This window comes from Caretta caretta, chromosome 9, assembly GCF_965140235.1.
Source record: "Caretta caretta isolate rCarCar2 chromosome 9, rCarCar1.hap1, whole genome shotgun sequence".
Taxonomy (NCBI): domain Eukaryota; kingdom Metazoa; phylum Chordata; order Testudines; family Cheloniidae; genus Caretta; species Caretta caretta.
In genome coordinates, this window is record NC_134214.1 from 8323684 (window position 1) to 8348017 (window position 24334).

The following is a 24334-nucleotide window of genomic DNA, read 5'->3' on the forward strand; positions in this document are numbered from 1 at the left end:
GGAAGCAGGGGGGGCACCTCTTCCCAGCCCCTTTGTTCTGCAGAATTTCATTTCTTATGTCTGCGGAGGTTTCCTCCCCAACCTTTTGCTGCCTGGATTTATCAGTCCATTTCATCATGTTATACTTGGTCACCGACGTGACACCTCTGTCATAAATACACAGGCAGGGGCTGGGCTGGGTGCCTCTTTGTGAATGTGATGGCTGGGGGGGCGGGGGGAATGCAGAGCAAAAGAGGGCTGGAGCCAGCTGTTTGTCCGCAGCGCCAGCAGAGCGTGGGCATCAGAAGGGCCTGGCTGCCCCCCCTGAACTGTCCCTCAGGGTATGTCAATCTTAAACTGGAGGGACCATTTGAGGAGTGAGCGGGGAGTTCTGCCTTTGTGCTTGTTTACTCCTTGGCCTCTGCTGGGCCTGCCAGCTGGGGCACCGCGCGACTGCCAGTTACCCTGGGGTTTGTGATGGGCATGCCTTGCTTGCTAAAACTGTGCCCAACGTCCCCCATCCCCTCCCCCCCACTACTCTCAAATGGCAAAAACTCCCTGTCACTGGTGAGCCTGGCTGGATGGGAACCAGGCTCCATAACCCATTATGATCACACCCTGAGCCAGCCGGGATTTATGACTCACAGCTAATACCAGGGACAACAGTCACACAAGGAGCCATTGAACTGGGGCGTGATCGATGCTGCTGAGTGCTTTGCAGCCAGCTCTCTGCACGGCCGGGAAATGTCAGGGTGTACCTTGCTCTCCGGTCCTGGGAGCCCGAGCCCAGCCCTGTGACAGGTGCCGTGTTCGGGGTCCCTTGTGTAGCTGCCATCCCAGGGTGCTAGATGATTGGGCTGACATTTCTGGGATTGGTACGAACACCCGGGAACCACGAGGAAGGGCATAGCTACTCCCAACGCAGCTGCGGTGGCTTGGGCAGCTGTTTCATGAGCCTGTCTCATCTGTGTAGGGATGAAGGGAGAGTGCAGAAGGGCTGGGGGGTTGCTGGTGAAGAAGCAGTGGAATGAAGTGGGGCTTTATTCTTTGTTGGGGGAAATGTCTCGATCAGGGCCCCGGGGTCCTGGGGGCTGCACACACCCAGTCCCTGCCCCACAGAGGCTGACAGTGGGTGGGAGAGAGGAAGGAGTATCCTCTCTTGGCTGATGGGGAACTGAAGGTCAGAGAGCTGGTCACCCAGGCAGCTTGCAGCAAAGCCAGGAACTGAGCCTAGATCTCCTGAGTCCCTCCTCGTTCCACTGACCCAGGGAGGCCACCAGACCCAGCAAAGAGATGGGATGAAACCTCTAGCGAGGTTATGGGGCTCGTGTTTGCCGGAGCGGGGGTGGACCTTTGGGACCTTTGCACCAGAGGGAGGTACTCGAGTAACTACAGGTCCCCTTGCGATGGCTCAGCGCTGCCCAGCCCAGCCTGGCCCAGGGCTTTTTCAATGCTGGATGCTTTCCTTCTGGATCATGTCCTGGGCCGTGAATCCCCGGGCAGGCAAAGGCGGGTGGTGTCTGTTGTGGCAGAGAGGGACGACATTACTGCCGGGCTGGAGTCCCTGCCAAACCGGAGCTGAGGGCCCCTCTGCCTGGGACCATTTCAGGTTCAAACTGGGCTGACCTGGACCCTTTAGCAGGAGCAAACTCCCTGGAGCAGGAGAAGGAACCTGGGCGAGTGTCACCCCACCGGGGTCTATTTAAATGCCCAGCGGTCTTGGGGCGCCGAGCCCCTTGCACCCCCAAAGTCCCTGGCCCTGCTTTCTGAGCCGCCTGGGGTCTGTGCGGGGCGAAGGAGTGCGCTGGCTCTGCTTCTGGGCCAGGGGCTGCGGATGGTTTGGTTTCAACTCGGGGTTGAGCAGGGGCGGCTGGATGGGCCAGCCCCACTTCTGGGTGCAGCCCTCCCGCTCCCGTGGGGGCTGGCTGGGCGGGGGGGACTCTGCCCCCCCCCCGCAGTGGGGGAGCAAGGCGGGGGCGGGCCGGCGCCCGGCGGGTCCCCGCGCCGGAGGCGGGCTCGCAGGGCCCGGGGCCGAGCGGCGGGCGCTGCCCAGCGTCCTGAGCCGGGCCCCGGGCAGGCCGCTGGCCCCGGTGCTGAAGCCCCGCCCCGCCGCGCGGCGCTGACGTGGCCGGGCGAGCAGCCGAGCCCGCCGCTCCCGGGCCAGGCAGAGGCGGCGTGTGGCCGGCGGCGGCGGGTCTGCGGCGATGCGAGCGGGCTGCGCTCGGCTCCGCTCCCCGCCAAGCCGCCCCGGCCGAGCATGGGCTGCATCGGCTCCAAAGGCACCCTCGGTAAGCGCGGCCGGGCCCCGCGGGACGCCCCGAGCGCAGCAGCCGGGGCGGGGGGACCCCGCGGCCGCGGGATGCAGCGGGGAGGGGGCCGCGCCGCAGCCGGGCGGGGTCGCGGGCCGGCGGGAGCCGGCGCGGTTAGTATGCAGCCGGCAGGGCCGTTGCCCCGGCGCCAGTCTCCTTAGGAGACCTTCAGCTCCCCGCGATCCGCTCCCGGAGGGAGGGAGGGAGGAAGCGGCCGCGGCTGCGGACGCCGGGCCGGGCCGGTGGGGAGCGATTTCCCGCCTCGGTGGAGCGCGGCCGAGCCCGCTGCTTCTCCTGGCCCGGCTCGGCAGGCGCTGGCCGGGCTGCGGGAGGGGGCTGGCGGGGACGCGGCGCGGAAGCACCAGGGGTAGGGTCAGCCCGGCTCGGCTCGGCTCGGCTCAGCGCTGGTTCGGAGCGGGCTGGCCGGTGGCAGCGGGGCGGGACGCGCTGGGAGTCGCTGTGCCCGGTTGGCCGGAGTGCGGGGCCGGGGGGCCCCGGGCTGCTGCGCTGCGTCAGCCCCAGGGCCCCCATCCTGAGCTTGCACTGCTCGCTGAGTTGCTCGAAGTTGCTAGGAGGGAGGTGGGCCGGCCCCAGAGCTCTGCCTTGGCCGCTGCGGGGAGAAAGCCCCCGGCCTGGATGTGATTGACCCACCCCCCTTCCCCAGCGCGCAGCCCCGGAGCTCGCTCTCCCTTCCCTGCGTACCCGGCCCCAGCAGCGGCTCTGCCAGACCCACACCCCAGTTGCTGGGCCAGGGTGGTCCTGGTGCTACTGGGGCCTGCCTTGTTGCTCTCTGGCCAGCTCGTCCCTTCTCCAGGGGGCAGCTCTGGGGCCTCTTGCTGTGAGGGTGAATCTCCTGGGCCCTGGGATTGCGGGGAGCCCTTCCCCAGACAGGGCCAGTCCCCCAAGGGGAGGGATTCCATCAGCTGGGCCGGCCAAGGCCATGGGGAAATGCCCCTGAGCCCCCACAGCACAGGGGGCTTGTTAGCTAAGGCCAGCCCCAGCCATGAAGGCGGGCAGAGGGCGGCTGGGGCCTGTCTCTATATGGACACCCTATACTGCAGCCCCTTCAAAACTCATCTGCCTCCGAGGCCTGGCAATCCTAGTCCCGGGTTAAACCACAATGGTTCCCAACGTCCTGGCCAGCTGGGCTCAGCTTCTGCCGGGGTTGGGTGTACTCCCCCGGGGGGAGGGGACCAGTCCCAGGGTCTCTTACCATGTCAGCATCATTGTGTGCAGATGCACCCAGACACCCCACTTCCTCCTCCCTGCTCTCTGAGACCCCGTCCCAAGAGCGATAGGGACTCGGGGTACTGGTGGGTTAACGGCTGCTGTGGACTGGTCGGGCACCATTACTGCCCCGGGGAACCCCACTGGTACCCCTGAGCAGCAGCTGTTCAGGGAGATTGTCTCTTCTCGCCGAGCCTGTTTTTGAGAGGAAGGATGGTCTTGTGGATAAAACCCTGGACTCAGACTCATGCCCGTAAGGGCCTGAGTGGGGCTTACGAGATGCCTAGGCCTCGTCCAGCTCTTTGCAAGGGTCGTCCCCCCCTGCCACTGCATACCTGGTGCCTCTACTTTGTCTCCTGCAGAGCCCTAGCCTGGGCCCAGGAGTCCCTGTGCTCCAGCTTCCCCAGCTCAACTTCTTGCTTTGAGGGCACTGTTCTGTGGACACCTACATCGGCAGGGGGGTTTCTGCCAATGTAGTTAATGCGCCTCTCCGGGAGTCGGTAGCCAGCTGGCTGGAAGGATTCTTCTGTTGCGTTAGCTGCAGGGATTAGGTCTGCACTTGGGGTGCAGAGAGCTTCACAGCCCTGAGGGGGTCCCTAAGCCAATCTGTTTCCTAAGTGGAGACCAGGCCTGAGTTTCTCTCATTCTCTTTGGAGGCCTCACTGATTTGCCACCCCTTGTGTCTCCGGCCCACCAGTATCCCCATCGCTCAGTGTCCCACAGCCTGGGGCACAAAGTCTGTGCTACCCTTCTTCACCATCCCATTTTGTCACCCCCTGGACAGCCTAGGGCCCCACAATACCCTATGCAACCGCTTCACGCCGAATGCATCCCCACCCCTTTGGATATATCTAGCTCTGATGACCTGTCCTTCGGCCTCTCACTGCCTTTTCTGGGCCTTTGTTTTGATCCCACTTAAGTCAATGTGGGTTTTTGTCCAGTGACGTCAGTGGAAGCAGGATCGGACCTTTTCTTTCCAGTGCGCATCCAGCCGGCACTGGCTCAGGCTGTTAGGAAGGATCCCTGCTTTGGAAAGGCCCAGCACGCTCCTGTGTCTCTCAATTTAACTCTCTGCCTCGCTGTTTCGTTTGCTCCGAGGTCTAGGCAACCAGCTGTGCCTCTAATCCAAGGTTTGAGGTAGCCTCCAGCCTGACCCTGTGTGGTGAGCTCACAACTCAGCCTAGCAGCCAGCTCCTTCACTGGCTTTAAAATCTGCCCCTTTAAAATCAACCCTGTTTAAACATCCACCTCTTTTAGGGTGTTATTACACCAGACCTCCAGGCCTGTGCAGGCCTGATCCTGCACGATCCTGAGCCCCCTCCGCTCCTGTTGAGTTGGGTCGCCATTGCGGGTGCACCGCAGGATGAGGTCCTAATTATATCTCTGGTGCTCAGTGGGTCTCCAACGCTTCCATCGAAGGCTGGTTGCATTCCCCTTTGTCGGCTCCCAAACAAAAGCTGCTCTCACCAGTCATAATCCAGTCATTTTCCCTGTTGTGCCATTCAGCCGGCTAATAGCAGGGTCATTACAATTGCCGGTGAGTCTGACTGTCCCCGTGGCTTTTGCTGCTTGGACGCTCTGAGTCCCAGGGCTTGACCCCTACCGGACCGGGAGGGTTCCTGTTACCTGGCAACTTGTAACCAAACTGAGTCGGCTTTGGTAAGCTTAGGCTGTGTAACTAGCTCCCCTCCCCATCTGTTGGTTTGTTTCACTTGTTGCATTGGGTCTGAAACCAAAGAGATAAGCTCCTCCAGGGAAGGGAATCTCTTCTACTCAGGGCGTACAGCTCCGAGCACGGTCGGGCCTGGAGCGCGCAGCTGTCCCCAACGTGGGATAATCTTTGGGTTCCTTGTTAGGTAGCGAGCGATTACCCCACCAGCCTCCCCCATGCTGATGTAACGTTTCCTTCCTGTCAAGTTTGGAGTCGTCACCATAGCCAATTGATTTTTATCATCTCACCACGCAGCGGAGGCATGAGTGATGAGCTTTGCTCCCCCCGGCAAGCATTCCAGCGAAGCCCTTTTTTGGCCTTAAGCTTTTACTCCAGCATTAGCATCAAGCCGGTTGTCACTCCCCTTGCTATGAGCTCCGTTTAGCTGACAGCTGGCTTTCGCTTGGCACAGGGCCATGCCTCACCGTGTGCTCTTAGCCTGGCTACTGGAAATGTCACGCTTCCCCACACAAGGCAGTGCGCGCTGGGAGTGACACACGGCTGGCTGGGTGGAGTCTGAGGGCTGGGGCCTGATTCTGCTCCCACTGAAATCAACGGTACAACTCCCAGGGACTTCAGGTGGAGAGCAGTATCCAGCCTGATGTGGGAGCTAGAGACCTCATCTAGGAGGACCTCCAGCTGGGGCTTGGGTCGGGAAACTCCAGCTAGGGCATGGACCTTACTGGACAGGCTGTTCTGAGAGAAGGAGGCTGCTCCTTTCTCGTCTCCCTGTCCCACAACTGACCCAGCCCCTAACACAGAAATGCTGAAACCCCCCGACTAGCCCAGCCCCTGCCTACGTCACGACATCTGTATAGTGTGTGCTCACACGTGCCACACTCAGCCACGCTCACTAGCATGACACACTTACTGTACCCCCAGTTAGATCAAATCCACATTTGCTAACGTAGCAGCAGCCTGGATACCCGCCGGGGGTCATGGATACATGGCTGTGTCCAGGCAGTGTTAGTCATAGCGGGTGTCCCATCCTGGGTCTTTGGCAGCTGTTGGACTGGCACTGTAGTGCCAGGTCTGAGACAGGAAAGGATCCCACCTCATGTACGGGATCTGTCCCCAGCCCTGGTGCCCGTGGGTCTGGTCCACACCATCAAGGTTGCAGTTTTGTAGTCCCAGAGCAGTGACCAAGGCAGGTGGGTCCTCTGATGTGGCATGGAGACAGAGCTGTGCCTCTCCCTGGCTGTGAGACGCTCCTGGCCAGGATCAGCCCCCCCGGGGCTGGCGGGGGTGCATGAGTGGGGTACCCAGGAATGACTCCAAGTGGGTGGGTTTGAGGAGTCACTGTGGCTGTTGCGTGTGAACGTGGAGGCAGGTGTTGCATTGCCTGAGTCTGTGTGTTCCGGATGAATTTGTCACGTTCCATGTGCTTAGGGCAGTGCTGGGGGGGGGTGGGGGGGTCCCGGGGACAGTGCCTCCCTGCTCTCTGTCCCTCTGCCCACCCCCTCCCCAGCATCCTGGCTCTGATATACCATCTGGGGGGAGGGGGGAATGAAACCTTCCCCGTCCTTGGTCCATTCTGTGCCTCTCTTCTCCTCCCCCGCTGTTAGCAGCGGGAGGTCACCTTTGCAGGGTGCTGCGGGTCAGCCCCTGGCCCTCTCTGCTCTCCACCCTGTGGGATTCCAGTGCCGGCTGACGCACATTGCCTCTCCCTGACCCCGCTCCAGCTGGCCACATGTGCCCAGAATCTCTGATGCTGGGGCTGTCCGTGCTGGGCCAGCGGGGGGAGCCTGTCCCGGGAGGAGGCGTGTGGGAACTGGCACCCGGCTGGCTCATGCCCGACACTGGGCAGGAGGCTGTCTCCTGTCCCAGCCCTGACGTGTGCTCGTCAGAAAAACTCACTGTGCCAGAAGCACCGTCTCCCCCCTGGAATATTAATGGCTCCATGGTGGGAACATTGTGTCCCTCGAATGGAGCAGGCTGTAGCAGAATGCACGTTCCTTGGAAGGAATCTTGGCTGGAAGGCACATTTCCCACCCCCCATGCAGTGGGGCTGCCCCTCACCCCTGATCTGCGGGGCCCACAGCCTCCTTCCAGCCCCCATTGCCTTCTCCTTGCCCCACCCCACAGGGCTGAGTGTCTTGTCACCCCTCACCAGGGTCCAGTGCCTTCTCCCACCCCCCCCACTCCCCTCCCCGTCCCCCCCCGCCACATGGCTCAGTGCCTCCCCCGCATGGCCTGCAGGGCTCGGCCCCTCTCCTGGAGGGGTGAACAGGTGGTTCAGGGGCGCAGGATTGTCTAGGATCAAGCACACGACAAATCAAGCCCTGTCCCCAGAACTTATGCCGAAAACACCCAGCTCCCTGCGCCCCACTCCCCTCCCTGCCATGGCAATCCCGTCTCTCTAGCCCCTAGCATCCCAGCCGGCGTTCACACCCTGTGTCACGGAGTCCCCGGGCGCTGCTCTGGAACTGCTCCCTACGCAGCCAGACAGGACTCTGGGGAAGTCTCCTCTCTGGGAGCAGCCTGTCTGCAGGACACACAGCTCACACGGCTTCCACCTTCCTGGGTCTAAGCTCGGAGCATTCAGCATCCTCTGCCCCTCTGTGCGCTTCCCACAGCCAGTCTGCCCAGGTGGGGTCCTGGGGAAGCCAGAGGGTCCTGCCCCCCAACTTCGCAGTCAGACATGACTCTCAGCCAGCCAGTAAAACAGAAGGTTTATTAGATGACAGGAACAGAGTCTAAAACAGAGCTTGTAGGTACAGAGAACAGGACCCCTCAGCCGGGTCCATTTTGGTGGGCAGGGAGCCAGACAACCACGTCTACACGTCCCCAGCCAGCCCCCAACTGACTCATCCTCCACCCCCTCCTCCTCTGGGCTTTGTCCCTTTCCCTGGCCAGGAGGTCACCTGATTCCTTTGTTCTCCAACCCTTCAGCTCTCACCTTGCAGGGGGGAAGGGCCCAGGCCATCCGTTGCCAGGAGACAGAGTTTTGGCCATTTATGTACACTGGCCCTTTGCTCTTCAACAATTACACCCCCTTATCCCACCACCTAGAGACTTAAGAAATGCATAGGGGAAACTGAGGCACCCCTACATTATTCAGAGGAAACATTAAGAACAGTCCTGCTTCGTCACACCCAATCACTAGTGCAATGCAACCACTGCTGGGGTGGAACGGGGACGTGAAGAAGAATCCTGTATCCTGAGGCAGACAGGCTATCCTTACGCGAGCTGGGAGTTGTCCGGGTCTGTGGAGATACTGTCCCAATGCGCGTAACAATGACCACGGTCCATTGGGTTTACATCGCCTGTCCAGCGAGCCAGGGCCTCCTAGCACCAGGCTGGGGAACTGACTGAATGCTGACACGGATGGAAGGGTGCCCTTTGCTGAGTCACCCCTCCCTGTTTCTGCAGCTAGCTGGTCCTTGGAGGTCTCCCATCCACACTTCAACAAGGCCTGCCGCTGCTTAGTGCATATGGGCTCCTGGTGGTTTGGCTCTGTGCCTTCCTTCCTTTCTTTTGGGCTGCGAGCCCGGTGCACTGCCAGCCGCCACGGCACCTGCCCAGGGTCCTCGGCTCTGCTCCTGATTTGCCACGGTAGCACAGAGCGGTTGTGCCCCATGGGGAAAAAATGCTACGGCCACGGCCATCCATGCCCAAAGGTCACCTGCCAGGTGGCCAGGAACTGCAGCAGAACCCAAGCCGCAAGCCCTTTGCTGTTCCTGTGGGATGCAGCCAAGCTTCTGGGAAAGGGGGGAAGCACTTGGCTCTGGCTAGTGCAATTCCACCTTCCCAGCTTCCAGGCATCTCTGCTCTTCCCCGCTCTAGTACAGCAGCTCCCCAGCTGTGGGAAGACTAGCGGTGGGTCGTGCGTGCCCCAGAAGCGCTCTCCCCCTTTGCCCCGTGCTCTCACTTCCCCTGGTGCAGCAGCAGCCCTGCAGAGGAAGTGTCCAGAGCCTGGCAGTGATCCGGGCCCAGCTGGGGGCATGGCTGAGGAGAGCCAAACACGGGGGCTTGGGCTGAGAAGGGGAGTGGGGAGCAGGGGGTTGGAGAGTGGGGGAGGGGAGTGGAGAAGGGGGTCAGGGGGCTGGAGGGCCCCCACTTTAAAGGCACTCTGCAGCCTGGTGTGACAGCTCCTAGCAAGCCCGATTTGTTTTCTCTCTCACTGTCTCTGTATACGTCACGGGGGATCCCTCAAAAGACACGGTGCGGCTGGTGGGTCACCTTAGTAAAAGGTTTGGCAACTTCTGCTCTAAGAGGCAGCGCTGTCTAGTGGTTTGAGCAGAGGACTGGAATCGGCTCCTGCTTATGCCTGGGTAACTGGGGCGTGACCCCACTGGTGTCAATGCGAGGAGCCAAGCCTGGGGAAAGAGGAAGGGTTAATAACATGGACAGAAGCATGTCGGTGCTTGTGGGAGAAGTGGGCAAATCTGGGCGTGAAGGTGGCATTGCTGGCGAAATGGAAGGGGCTGGGGTCTCGCCTCCAGTGTAGAGGGTGGCCTGTAAAGATGGGCCCCAGGATGAGAATCTTCCTCTTGCTATGCTTGGCCTGTGGGCCTAAACCCACAGTGAGGGGTGCACCCGGCTGGACAAAGAGAAAGCATTGCATGCTGGGAAATGCAGTCCCTGGATTACAGCTCCCCATGCACGCTGAGCTCTGTCATGGGCCCCGCTGGAGTACGGTGTGGGCTGCAGCTGGTCCGATGCAGCGTTCCTTTTCCTTTTTCAATGTGTGCATTGTGCCTGCCGCTGGGAACTGCTGTGGTATAAAGCCAGGCCTGCCTTTGCCTCTTGGGTGGAAGATGTTCCCTGCTGGCACCTCCCCAATGACTGCGGGGCTGGCTTTGCGGGAGCGTCGAAAGCTCTGGCCAGGATCAGGGCCCCATGGTGCTGGGAGCCGCACAGACACGCCGGCCCTGCCCTGATGAATTTACAACCCGGTGAAAAGCGGGGGGGCAGCGACTGTGTTAAGCAAGAGGAGAGAGGAAGGGTGAGAGGGTCAGCGGAGCTTAGTGACCTCCTGGAGTAGATCGGAGAAGGCGTTAACCTGGGCTGAATTAACACTAGGAAAACCAGATTGGTCTTCTCAGCCCTGCATTGACAGGCCGTGGGGCAGGTTAACCTCCCATGGCTCATGCCTGCCATTTCTATGCCTTTCACAGGGTGTAGGTCTCTTGTTGTGGCTGCAGGGTGAAATGCACCCCTGACCCGGAGGGGAGGCACAAGGCCTAGGCACTGCTTATGACTTGTGCTGGCCCCTGTGCACCGGGTGAATTACTCCCCTAAAGAACCTGGCCTGGTTTGCAGCAAACAGCTACAATTTTCCCGGCACTTCTCCAGGGAGGGAAGCTCTGCTTGTGCTTTGGGGGCTCTGTGCTTTACATAGTGACCCAGGCAGCTTTGTAAACGAAGGCACAAAATTGTCCCCACCGGCAGAATCCACATGACGCTAAGATGCAGCAGGCCGAGGCAAAGGGCTGCTCTCGGTGCTGCCTAGGGAAGCCTCACGCTGGGATTCTGCTCCATTCCCTACCTGTGCAGGACTGGGACTTTCCCATGGAGCGGAGCTGGGAGGGTACGCAACCCGTCAATCCCATCCTCCTTTACTGACCTGCCAAGTCCTTGTGTTCTGGACCCCCAGGGGTTTTCCTGCCACCCGTGAGGACATCCACAGCCTACACTGGAGGCTTCCCCTGGTTCATTTGAGGGGGTCTGGGATGACGTCAGCTCTTGCAGGGGAACCCAGAGCCCTTCTAGTCAGGTCTTGGCAGGTACGTAGAGAGGACATTGGTTTTTCAGCCCTTTTGTTCTGCAGTGTAACAGTGTGACGAAGTGGGACTGTTCTTAATGTTTCCTCTGAATAGTGTGGGGGTGCCTCAGTTTCCCCTAGGCAGTTCTTAAGTATCTAGGGGGTGGAGTAAGGGTGTATGATCATTGCAGAGCCCTAGAGGGCAGGTGTGTGCAGGGGTCTGGACACAGAGAATGGCCGACACCCTGTTTCCTGGCAACTGATGGCCTGGGCCCTTCCCCCCCTGCAAGGTGAGAGCTGAAGGGTTGGAGAACAAAGGAATCAGGTGACCTCCTGGCCCGGGAAAGGAACAAAGCCCAGAGGAGGAGGGGCTGGAGGGAGTTTTCAGTTTGGGGCTGGCTGGGACATGGAGTGAAGTGCAGACGTGGTTGTCTGGCTCACTGCCCCCCAAAATGGACCCAGCTGAGGGGTCCCGTTCTCTGCACCTGCAAGCTCTGTTTTAGACCATGTTCCTGTCATCTAATAAACCTTCTGTTTTACTGGCTGGCTGAGAGTCACGTCTGACTGCGAAGTTGGGGTGCAGGACCCTCTGGCTTCCCCAGGAGCCCCGCCTGAGCGGACTCGCTGGGGGAAAGCGCATGGAGGGGCAGAGGATGCTGAATGCTCCGAGGTCAGACCCAGGAAGGTGGAAGCTGAGTGAGCTGCGTGTCCTGAAGACAGGCTGCTCACAGAAAGGCGACTGCCCCAGAGTCCTGACTGGCTTCATGGGGAGCAGTTCCAGAGCATCGCCCAGGGACTCCGTGACAACTGGTGGCAGCGGTGGGATGTACTGCACCCCGTGGATGGTGCTTCCTGCAGTAAGTGACTGGGGAGCAGTAACACGAAGGGGGATTGCCGAGGACCAGGCCTGCTGAAGGCTCAGAGAGGAGCGGTTTCGGGGGGCGGTTAACCCCTGGGAGTGTGTGACCAGCGAGAAGGACTGTGCAGTAGCAGGGTTCCCCTGGGGATTGCAGCGAGCAGTCCAAGGGGCGGAGGAGTCTGCAGCTCGACTCTGGCAAAGAGGTGGTGACCTCGAGAAGGGCTGGCACACTAGGGGTTCTCCCTGGAAACCGTGGGGAGCTGAGAACACACGGGCCTGTGAGTCCACAACAACTTGGGAGGAGCGGAGTGATAGCCTGTCACCGTCTCCTTAAGAAGGACATTGTAACCCTGTGCAGAAAGAGAGGGTTGAGCGTTGGAAAGTTCACCAAAGCAGAGTTAATCGTGCAGCTGGAGGAGGATGACCGCTCTAAGGAACAGATTCCTGACCCCAACTGGGGCTATAGCAGGATCTGAGAGCAGCTGAAGCGGGAGCCAGGCATCGCCAAGACTCCTGTCCCCGACCAGACGAGGGTCTTCACGATCGGGTTCCCCATCGGGGGATCGAGACGGACGGGATTGGAGCTGAGTCTGAGAGAGTAAGAGGACCGTGGGAGACAGCGAGAGCCCGAGAAAGAGCTGCAGAAGCAGCAGCAGGATGAACTGGCGGTGGGGGAGCGGAGAGGCCTAGGGGACCTCCCCGGGGTGAGTGGGGATAGATCCCGGGGGGCCAGTTCCGCAGGGAACCTCGAGACTAAATTGCTGCCCCTGGTTAAGGGGGGGGAGTTTGGATGCCCACCTCACTGCCTTTGAGCAGGCTGGCGATTTGAACCAAGGGGACCCTGCGGAAAAGCCCCGGTGTCTAGCTCCCTTGCTGGGTCCCAAGGCCATAGACTCCGTCAGCCAGATGGTTGGGGATGTGGACGGGCTCCCACTCCTGACCCCAACCTATATGTCTGTGTGGAGTTTCCTGGGGCCAGGCCCCTCGGACCTCCAGTGGGAGTAGAAGGTGATGGTCAATGGGGAGACATTCTTGGGGTGGCCAAAGGGCATGGGCTGCATAAACCTTCCCACATGCGGCCTGCGAGTGCTATCGACCACCCTGACCTAAGGGAGGGCGTGAAACTGGAAGGGCCTGGTGTAACTCCTACCAAGGAATGGGAGAGATGCTGGGGCATCCATGGGAACGTTGGTGGCTTCGAACTTCCCCAGGTCACCGGCTAAAGTGACCCCGCTCAGTTCGATCTCGAAGGGGGGAGAGATGTGACGAAGTGGGACTGTTCTTAATGTTTCCTCTGAATAGTGTGGGGGTGCCTCAGTTTCCCCTAGGCAGTTCTTAAGTATCTAGGGGGTGGAGTAAGGGTGTATGATCATTGCAGAGCCCTAGAGGGCAGGTGTGTGCAGGGGTCTGGACACAGAGAATGGCCGACACCCTGTTTCCTGGCAACTGATGGCCTGGGCCCTTCCCCCCCTGCAAGGTGAGAGCTGAAGGGTTGGAGAACAAAGGAATCAGGTGACCTCCTGGCCCGGGAAAGGAACAAAGCCCAGAGGAGGAGGGGCTGGAGGGAGTTTTCAGTTTGGGGCTGGCTGGGACATGGAGTGAAGTGCAGACGTGGTTGTCTGGCTCACTGCCCCCCAAAATGGACCCAGCTGAGGGGTCCCGTTCTCTGCACCTGCAAGCTCTGTTTTAGACCATGTTCCTGTCATCTAATAAACCTTCTGTTTTACTGGCTGGCTGAGAGTCACGTCTGACTGCGAAGTTGGGGTGCAGGACCCTCTGGCTTCCCCAGGAGCCCCGCCTGAGCGGACTCGCTGGGGGAAAGCGCATGGAGGGGCAGAGGATGCTGAATGCTCCGAGGTCAGACCCAGGAAGGTGGAAGCTGAGTGAGCTGCGTGTCCTGAAGACAGGCTGCTCACAGAAAGGCGACTGCCCCAGAGTCCTGACTGGCTTCATGGGGAGCAGTTCCAGAGCATCGCCCAGGGACTCCGTGACAAACAGATGCCTTGAGAATGCGGATATTAAAATCCCCTCCCTAGGCCATGAGCAGGAACCTGTTCAAGTCACTGGCAACATTCTTAATGGGAGCAGAATCAGGGCCTTAAACTGCTAAAAAACCCAATTCCAAACCGCCCCTGTAAATAAGAGAATGTAGTAGTGTCCCCTGGTGGGAGCCCAGCATCCGACCTCGTGTGTGTGTGTGGGGGGGGGGGCGGGGGCAGCAGCCCAGCCCCACCCCAAACTTCATGCCTTTTTAACAAACAGCCATGAGTGTGAGGATCAGGCCTTTGGCATTTCACACTTGCAGTGAGTTTTGGATGGTCTCAGACACACACTAGGGAGAATCCTGGCTCCCAGGATTGCCCTAACTAGTGAGATTTCACAGCATGCCGAGTACGGCATTCCAGGCCATCCTGACCCTGGTGGTGCCTTGTCTCCCATCGATGTGGCCACAGCTCGGAGACAGAACCCCCCCCAACCAAAACCACAGCGCCTCTGAAAGGGTTCCAAGCAAGCCACATGAGGATGTGGCTGGGATGGCAGGGTGACAGAATCTCTGCTGGAATAGCATGCTGAGGATGGGCCTGGCTCACAGGCCCCAGGGTGACATTCACCCTGAAGCAGAGGGCCAGCAAACTGCCTATTCATCGCTTACGCCCTGTGGCCTAGTAGAGCGAAGTGCAGACCTGCCCCTCCTGAGATAGAAACGCACGTGACCCACTGGTGGGTGAGTGTGTGGTCAGTCCCCTTTCATGCCTGATCCACAAAGAATGGGATCCTGTTCCAGCTGCTGCTGGGGAGCCCGGAATCCAGTTGTGTGTGTAGCTTTGGGGGGGGTCCCAGTTGGACCCCTGGTGTTTTGACCAGGATGGCAGCTGTCACAAATGCCTTCTATGATAAGTATTACAGTAGGGCGTAGGGGCCCCAATCCCACTGCGCTAGGCACAATGCAAACATATAACAAAGGGAGGGTCCCTGCCCCCGAAAGCATGCCGAACTAAGCAGAAGAGTCAACAGGTAGATGCAATAGACAGGCGGACAGGAGAACAATGAGACGATTGGGGTCAGCGGCGCACCAGTTGCCGATCGTTTATGTTCCATCCGGTTGATACAAGAGAGAACAACACAGTTAGTGCCGACAGCGTGTCTGCTAGGAAATCCGGCAGCCCTGTTCGGGTGTGTCTGTGCACGGTAGCCTGTGTGCGCGTGCGTGTGCATTTGCACGTGTAGGGACTTTATGCTGTTCTCTTTTGCTAGAAGAGTGCAATTCGCTCCCTCTGCGTGGCAGGTTTGTTCAAGGTTCCACACACACCACCTCCCGCCGTGTGGAGGGTTTGCTGCCCTGGGGTTTACATGGCACTGCGTTGGGGTGGACTTCACTGGACGCACTCACAAAATCGAGGGGGATAGCCCTGGGGAAATGCAAAAGATTGGCCTTGGATTCCGTGCTGCAAATCCTAGTCCAAAATCCCACCCCCTTTCAACACGGGGGCTGAAACCCACAGGGAGGTCCGCGCACCGAGGTCCCTCTTTGAAGTTGGTTTGACATAGCTGCGTTGGTTGGAGGTCTGTGAAGAAACCACACCCCGATGACACGTTTATACCGACCTAAGCCCCAGGGTAGATGCAGCTCTGTTAATGGAAAAAGGAAGGCTTCCGTCGATTGAGGCTCTGATGACAGGCTCTCGTGGTGCAGCTGTACGATGGCCGTGGAGGGGGTTCTTCGGTCCTTGCTGTAAATCCACCACTCCACGAGGTGGTCGCCAGGTTGATGGAAATTTTTTTTTTTATTTTAACCTAGGGGTGTCTACACCAGGGCTTAGGTCAGCTTTATTACATCCCATTTTTCACAGCCCTGAGCGTGAGAAGTGAAGCGGACCTATCTCGGCAGTGTAGATCAGCCCGTAGCAATGGTCGTTCGGGGACGTGGTGTCCCTACACGGACAGAGAAACCCATCCCCCTTCCCCATCGCTGTCTGCACTACAGGCTTATGCTGGCCTAGCTATGCCGCTGTTGTCTCCGGGTGTAGACACAGCTGGGCCTCCATGGTGCCTTAGTGCCTGTTAATACTTGGACTAAAACATTAAACCAGCCTCTCCTCTCCCCTTCTCATTGCTTCTATTCCCCTGGGGAACAGAAAGTAATACCCCCTCTGTGCTTTTATGGTCCCACTGGGATGACTAACGTTAACCCCTCGTTGTCACTGCCCGCTGCCTCCTGATGGCGCTCGGAGACCTTAGAAAGAGGCTCGCTGGTAACAACGGGGTGACATTTACATTCAAAGTCTGGGATTCCTTAAAGGGAAGAATCAACCCCCGCTGTTGCCCAGAATCGGAGAGATCTGGTCCCAGCGGAAAGCGCAGAGCTGGAGTCTGGTGCAGAGCAGAGGGGACACAGCCAGTGTCCTGCCCACGGCAGTCACTTTCCTGGAGGGAGCAGTGCAGTTTAGGGTCCCCAGAGGGCCCCGCAGCAGGGCTAGGCTCTTGGGGGCTGACGTTTCTCTGTGCTCTCCCCACAGTGGCTGTGGACACGACTTTGCATGTGGAGTGGAATGAGGTGAAGGCCCTGCCTGCCCTCTCGCCCTTGGGGAGCACCAGGACGTCGCTGGTCCACAGGCTGGTTCGGCAGAGCTCGGTGGACAGCCAGGACTCTCTCGAGGTGCCACGGTTCTCATCCCTCTGCCTTTGGGGACGGGGGGTGCTCCGTAGGTGAAATGAGCTATGAGTGGGCGTGTGGGTCTATGGGGCAGCTGTTTGGGGCAGGGGGAGATGGGGAGGAGGGCCATGTGCGTAGCTTCTCTGCCTTTCCAATTCAAGTGAAAGCCAGCTGCCGGTTATCTTAAGGCCCCAGCTGCTGGAGTCAGGCCTAAGTCTCACTTCAGCCCTACTTACGTGGCACGTAGGCCTTGTGCGATGAAAACAGCACCTGGGGTTTGGCTGGGGCTGCTGTCCTCCCTACCATCAGGATAGACCCACAATAGCAACACTTCCCCCTTTGCCAGTGCCTTGCAACTGAAGATCCCAGAGTGCTTTGCAACCCAAGAATGAGCCTCACCTTGCAACTTTCCCCCGGGACGCAGGTGGCAGCGGTAGGCCTATATTGGAGGAGGGGAAACTGAGGCCCAGAGGGAGTACGGCCTCCGTTTTCCACTGTAGCATCCAAATATCAGTGGCTTGTTTTGCAATCGTGGATCTAAGAGACTTGCTCAAGGTCAGGTCCAGCGTGGGCAGCTTTGCCAGCCCAGCCCCATCTTGCACCAACCCACCCTGGTGTGGCGCTCAGATCCCACAGTAACTGTCGACTGTGTGATACATCAGAAATCTTTATTGGCATGACAGGCAAGGGTAGAACCTTTGGGCAGGGAGGAGCTGGCTGCAGGGGGACATTACTGAATTCCAGTCATCTCCTCCCCTGGCCTTTCGTTTCAGGGTCTCCCACATCTCACGGCTGCCTGGTTTAACTTTCTGCCTAAGGCTGCTGTATCCCCGGGGCTTTCTGAGGTTCTGTCTACACTGAAAGTGAAGATGTGCTTATAGCACGGGTAGGCACCCCTGTGCTAGCTTTAACCTGGGCCACGATAGTAGTGGAGATGTCCATCCAAGGCCTCATGTTCGTACCCATCCCGCCGCTGTGACCAGCTCCAACCAGAAAACTGGCTGTCCCCTTTGCCCTTGTCTGGGCTAGAGTATTTTGCCACCGTGAGCACCACTGCGTGCTCCAGGCTCACGTCACCGGGCGATTGCGCGCGCCCTGGGGAGCAAAGCTGCCTCCGCGGCCATGTCCCTCGGCATCGTTGCAGGGCCAGCGTGCACAGGAATAACAGGCTTTGGTGGTACAGTCGGTCTTCCCGCTCTGTCTGTCTCCCTGCCCGGTACTCTAGCTCTGCTCCCTGCAGCTGTGATGGGTTGGGGATCACTCACATCCGTAAGGGGCTCTGTCACCACCCGTCTTGTAACTTAGGGTGCTGTACTGTTTTGCTGCTGTGGCTCAGAACCTTGACACCCATAGCTGGTCCTTGAGTATAAAGGTCACATCGTGGCTTCCACCGGCCTCGTTACACCTTGCAGGGTGACCCCAACAGCCCTTCTGGTCCCCAGATCCGTGTAACCTGAGTTCTTAATGACTGGCCACACGGATTTTCCCCTCTGGCTCACCGGATCAGTTCGCTTTCGGGACACGTGCTCCAAACAGTTTGCACAAAGGAGAGCTGCTAGGCGTAAAAATAAAAAGTTTATTTAATAGAAAAATCCCAGGTTCAAAGATGAGCTAGTGAGGAAAAACAAACCCAGGCAAGTAACGAAGAGAATTAACAGACACACAACTCCAGGCTTCACGCTTCTGTGTTAGTTAACTTGTATTAGAAAAGGGACATTGTCTATTGCCCCTGCACGGTTTCCCCGCATGCCCTTATGATAGAAGGGATCCAACCTTTCCTCAGCTTCCCATTTAGAGGCTGTCCCTCACCCCCATCGTTTCTGGATAAAAACCCTCAGACGCAAGCCTGATTTTAAAAGGCTTTCCCCCCTCACGCCTCTCTTTCTCCTGGCATGATGACTCTCAGTTATTCAGAGCAAACTCCCTCCTTCCTTAGGTTTCCAAGACTGGGGGTTTCTTGTCAGTTTCAATGTCTGTCCATTAACTTTAATGGTCCCCCATTGTCTGTTCCTAGCTGGACAATGGGTCATTGCTTGGAGCCAGTTTCATGGAAATATCTGGCTTGGGAGAAACCACCCCTTCTGGGCGGTGTGTGTGAAATCGTAGAACAAGTCATGAGTTTAGTACTTTAGATACATAGATTGATCACCACAATGTGTCTCCATATCTTATAATACCCATCACGCTCAGAACATCACAGGCTTTCATAAGAGACTTCACTCGCTGCACTTTTCTAGTACGATAACGTTGTGTGCAAGACATTGGTTCAGTTACTTGCTCTCTGGAGTTCAGCCCCCCTGGTTTCCCCTTGGAGTGTCTGGCCCCTGATTGTCACAGCAGCCTCTCTATGGTTAGAGTGCTGGGGGACTACGGCTCCCCCAGGGGTAGAAATGGGTGCCCAAAATCAGGGGTGTCTGGGCCAAGCTAGGAGGCCAAGTGGGTCTGCACACGCTCTTCCCCCTCCCCCAGCCCGCCCCCCAATGCTTACACCCTCAATGTACTTACACTGCCCGAGCCACCCGTGGACTGCCTCAGCCGTGTCCCCCGTGCTACTGAGACCTGAAAAAGTAAGAGCGGGGAAGGGTCCTTGTAAATCCACCTACACCCCAGGTTGCTCCAGCACCCACTTGTCCTCCCCGTCACCCCAAGCAGCAATCTATCCCCCCAGACCCCAACTGCGCTAGGTCAGGGAAGGAAGGGAATGTCTCCTCTCCAGACCCAGCGAGTGCAGATGGATGCTCTGTAAAAATAGGACACGCAGTGTGACTGCTCTGCACTGCTGCAGCTTGCAGGGGCTGTGACTGGACCAGGGCTAGCAAAATCTGGGTGTCCTTGTTCTGCTCTGGTTTCTTCCTCCATGCAGCTCCCTACCCCTGATCCAGTCAGACCCACATGCCCCCCACTCTGCTCAAAACTCTCTCCTGATTTGACAATAAAGCCAGTCCCTTGCCTTGGAGTAATTCATCAATTCCCAGGCCAGAAAGGACCACTGTGGTCATCTAGTGTGACCTCCCGTATCACCCAGGCCAGAGGACTTACCGCAATAATTCCTAGAGCAGATCTTTTGGAGAAAACATCCAATAGTGGTTTAACAATTGTCAGGGATGAAGAATCCACCGTGACCCTTGGTCAGTTTTTCTAGCGGTTAATTAGCCCCATTGTCAAAAATGTACACCTTGTTTCCAGGCTGAATTTGTCTAGCTTTAACTTCCAGCCATTGGATTGTGTTGTACCTTTCTCTGCCAGACTGAGGAGCCCATTATTAAATGTTTGTTCCCCCTCATCAGTCTGGATTGTAGGTGGCTTTGTCCTCCCAAGTCCAGACCAGGCTCAGGGCTGTAGAGATGGTAGATAAAGTGAATGCCCAAGCTGTGGGTCGGCCCCAGGGGCATTCTCTGCCGCTCATGAGCACCCTGCTTCGGCCACATAGGCGCTAACTCTGGGGGTGTTCCGGGGTTGGAGCACCGATGGCCGGCAGCCTCCCCATCAGCTCACCCCCCTCCCCCAGTGCCTGCTGGCGGGCCCTGCAGATTAGCGCCTCCCCACTCCCTCCCCATGCCTTTCACCCACTGTGATCAGCTGCTTTGCGGCATGCAGGAGGCTGGGGAGGGAGGAGGGGGGAGCAGTGAGGATTAGGTGCGCTTGGGGAGGGAGTGGAACTGGGCGGGGCCGGGGTGGGGCCTTGGGGGAAGGGGTGGAATGGGGTGGGGCCTGGGGCAGAGCCAGGGGTCGAGCACCCCCGGCGCTTTGGAAAGTCGGTGCCTGTGTCCTGCCAAGCTTCCTTTCTGAGCAGGGGAGAGACCTTGCTGAGCTCAGAACATGGGTCTAGCCCCGAGCTCTGCACCCAGGAACCCCCTGGTTCAGCCCTGGGGAAACCAACCCTTTTGCTGTCCTGTGAGGAGCAGCGCACCCACAGTGCACCCAGCGGAGGCTGGGGCAAATGAGGCAGAGAGATGTTGGGAGTGTGGAAGCAGCTGAAGTCTGTCTCTTTCCCCCTAGGTACAGCCTCCATGATCCCCAGTGGGATTGGGGGTGCTCAGCAGTGCTCATAATCTCCCGCTTTGATGCAGGGGCCTAAATACGGCTTTAGGAGCCAGCTCTGGGGTTCCAGGTTTGCCAGTGCGTGAAGCCCCATCAGAGCAAGGCAGAGCCTTTTAATGGATGCCTCTGGGATGGCTCTCTGGGTACCCAGGGCAGTGAGTCCCCCTGTTCTCCCTCACGCTGGAGGCAGGGGGATACTTGCTTGTGCTTAGCTGGGTGTCGGCTGCCTGACACCTCCAGCCTGGTAGTCCCCAAAAGTGCCCTCCTCGGGGCAACGCCAGCCCTCCCTTTGTCTTGCAGGCTAATGATAGGTGCACCCCACTCCCGGAGCCCCTCTGCAGGGTGCCCTGTAGTGTCCAGCCCCGTATCCACTGAACGCCCCCAGAAACACCAGGTCTGCTGTCCCCAAGGGACCAGTGCACACACCAGTTTGTAGGATTCAGCTCAGGATCGGCTCCTTGCTTAACGTCACAGCTCTGAGATAGTCAGAGTGAGCCATGGAGACGTTTAATATCAAAGATTCAAGAGGGAATGGGAAAGGATGTTGGAAACAAACTCGTAATGTGCTTTCTGGGGGGCCAGGCTGACCTCCCGGCTAAAGCTGTTTACCTTACCCCCAAAGTCCTCTGCAGCATTTCAGACAAGGCTGGTTGTGGTCCCATTTTCATGCCTGTCCGCACGCTGCCCGGTTACTTCCAAAGTGCAGGCTGACGGGGGTCGTCTTCCTTGGTTACTTGTGTCCTCAAAGTAACCAGGGAGCTAAGCAGGGGGCAGCATCCATTGTGTTCGCTGAGAGTGCTTAATTTACAGCTCAGCAGAGAGACAAGTGAGTAAACATCCCTTGGCTGACAGAAAACCTGTTTGTCAACTCGGCTTTGAGACGGAGTCGAAACCTTGTTTGCTGTACACATCATAACTCCTCGGGTTGTGTCTGTACCTACCATTCACACCACGAGTAATGACCAGTGTGAGCCCAGCTTTCATTTAAGACCTCCCAGTGACGTTCCTTGGTGAACCAGAATGGACACACCAGAATCAGGACGTGCTTGTAACCGCTCTAACCCATTGGCATTGAGGGATTCTTGGATTACAACCTCCCACGTGGTTTATGTGCGGGTGACTCCCTGGGCCTCTGGGCATTGGCATTCTGCAGCCGACTGAGAACACAACCCCCCCCCCTCACTCCAGCACCCCACATACCCTGTCCCTACACCCTCCCTCCCCTCCTTTCCCCAATGCGCAGGCCACTCTGGCCCCCGTACACACACTGCCCCGTCCCTGCCCCTCTGGGGTGATGGGCTTGGAGGCTGCAGAATGTGGGAATAGGGGGATCCCAGTCCCAAGGGGATGAGCCTTCCAGTGCCCTGCTGATCAGGGCAGGACGGCGTGGAGTCGCACCAGCATTCAAAGCCCAGAGGAGACTAAGGTCTCGGCACCTTTAGACTTCTCGGCATTCCTCCCCAGCATGTAGCCAAGCACCTTGGTCAGCCTTGCCCACTCAGTTGGGTAACCAGAGCCCTTGCCCCTGGGCAGGTGCGGTGTCTGGGCTGAGCAGACATGGGCCTTTGCACTGGGGAAAGGGCAGGAACCATGGTGAGCCCCAGGGATTCCTGCTGGCACCATCCCCAGGGATTTGGACCATGTCCCTGGGGGCTTGATTGTCCTGGAGCTCTCAGGCATTCCTGGCATCACCATTACCCCCCAGAAACCCAGCGCTTCTCTTGTGGTCATTCCCCAGGGCACGGCTGGTCCTGACACACCCTCTGCTGTCATGACCTGGCTCCCGGAGCACCCCTGGGGTTGGGGCGGATCCAGCACTGGGCTCGATGGGAGGGGGGGTCTGTGTCTAAACAAAGAGAGAATTCAGGGAACCCCCACAAATGTGCCGGGGATTGGCACCGGGCTGGGCTGGGCTCATAATCAACAGAGCGAGTCCTCTGCAGGCTGCAAAAGGCTTCTGGGCCCAAAGAGCCCAAGGGCGGCTTCTAGACTCCAGCCTGAAACTGTCCTTTGGATCATCCTTGTTTGCTCTCTTATGGCTGCCTCTGAAACAAGCCTCCATCTTCTGCCTCCCCCTACCCTCTGCCACCCCTCCTCACTCAGTCTCCAGCTGGTGCACCCCTTTCCCCTCCTGTGCCCTTTGAAATGCAGCCTGGAATGCGGGACACGACTGGGAGCTCTTTAGGGCAGGGCCTGTCTCTTGCACACCTGTGCGTGGTGTGCCCAGTGCCATGGGCCTCTCTCACAGCTGCAGTGACACAAGCGCACAGAACACCAGTGACTGGTCCCAGGCAGGGGCAGCGAGCTGCTGAGCGGGCAGGTTAGTTGCTCTGTTCGGTGCCCTGAGCCCGGGACTGTATTATTGGGTGCTCTTAGCTCAGTGCCCCCAGCCTGCTGGCCCCTGGATGAGACCCAAGTGCTGGGCAGTGAAGTGGGGTCTGGATATTGGAGAACCAAGGAGCAATTTAGCCTTATCTCAATGAACCGCAGAGCAGCAATAACTGCCTGGCCTGTGACAGCCTCTGCCCATAGCTCAGCCAGCAAGGGCTGGGTGCTCAGCATGTGCCCTGCACCGAGGGACCCGGGGGAGCCTGTGCAGTGTCTCTCCACTGACCCCCTCACCTCCTGGTCCCTGACTCCCTGCTGGCTTGGCTGGGGTATTGATAGTCCCTGGTCCCTGACTCCCTGCTGGCTTGGCTGGGGTATTGATAGTCCCTGGTCCCTGACTCCCTGCTGGCCTGGCTCGGGTATCAATACTCCCTGGTCTCTGACTCCCTGCTGTCCTAGCTGGGGTACTGATACTCCCCGGTCCCTGACTCCCTGCTGCCCTGGCTCGGGTATTGATACTTCCTGGTCCCTGAGACCCCAGCCAGGCCAGCAGGGACTCAGGGACCAGGGAGTATCAATACCCCAGCCAGGCCAGCAGGGACTCAGGGACCTGGGAGTATTGATACCCCAGCCAGGCCAGCAGGGACCGGGGAGTATCGATACCCCAGCTAGGCCAGCAGGGACACAGGGACCTGGGAGTATCGGTACCCCGACCAGGCCAGCAGGGACTTAGGGACCTGAGAGTATCAATTCCCTGCTGGCCTGGCTGGGGTATTGATACTCCCTGGTCCCTGAGTCCCTTCACGTGCTCGGGCCAGACTGGGTGTCAGGGCTGCAGGATCAGCGGGAGGGGAAAGCTCAGGGCTCACTTCACACTGACCACAGCCACGGAGGGCTCCTGGCAGCAGGGGCAGCAAGGAGAGGCCTTCCCGGCATCTGTGCGAGACAGATTCACTATCACGGCTCCAGCCTCAGGGGACGGGAATTTGAACATCAGCAATGAGGGAAGAGATGTGCCCCAGTCAGGCCAGCAGGGAGTATCGATACCCCGGGCAGGCCAGCAGGGACTCAGGGACCTGGCAGTATCGATACCCGAGCCAGGCCAGCAGGGACCAGGGAGTATCGATACGCCAGCTAGGCCAGCAGGGACTCAGGGACCTGGCAGTATCGATACCTGAGCCAGGCCAGCAGGGACTCAGGGACCTGGCAGTATCGATACCCCGGGCAGGCCAGCAGGGACTCAGGGACCTGGCAGTATCGATACCCGAGCCAGGCCAGCAGGGACCAGGGAGTATCGATACGCCAGCTAGGCCAGCAGGGACTCAGGGACCTGGCAGTATCGATACCTGAGCCAGGCCAGCAGGGACTCAGGGACCTGGCAGTATCGATACCCCGGGCAGGCCAGCAGGGACTCAGGGACCTGGCAGTATCGATACCCGAGCCAGGCCAGCAGGGAGTCAGGGACCAGGGAGTATCAATACCCCAGCCAGGCAAGCAGGGAATCAATACTCTCAGGTCC

At 58.8% G+C, this 24334-nt stretch overlaps 1 protein-coding gene across 4 annotated transcripts in view; it reads left to right on the top strand.

Annotated features, from left to right (window-relative positions):
* The first annotated feature begins 2122 nt into the window (after positions 1–2122).
* FAM131A (family with sequence similarity 131 member A) overlaps positions 2123–24334 on the top strand; it is a 45592-nt gene continuing 23380 nt past the window's right edge. Inside the window, exons 1-2 of one of the 4 annotated variants that reach the window (XM_048864580.2) lie at positions 2137–2267; positions 16310–16449. In XM_048864580.2, coding sequence (XP_048720537.1) covers positions 2237–2267; positions 16310–16449 — 171 coding nt within the window. In that variant the 5' untranslated portion in view covers positions 2137–2236. Of the gene's footprint in view, positions 2268–16309; positions 16450–24334 lie in introns of those variants that run through there. The other 3 variants (XM_048864581.2, XM_048864584.2, XM_048864582.2) reach the window with 3 other exon arrangements.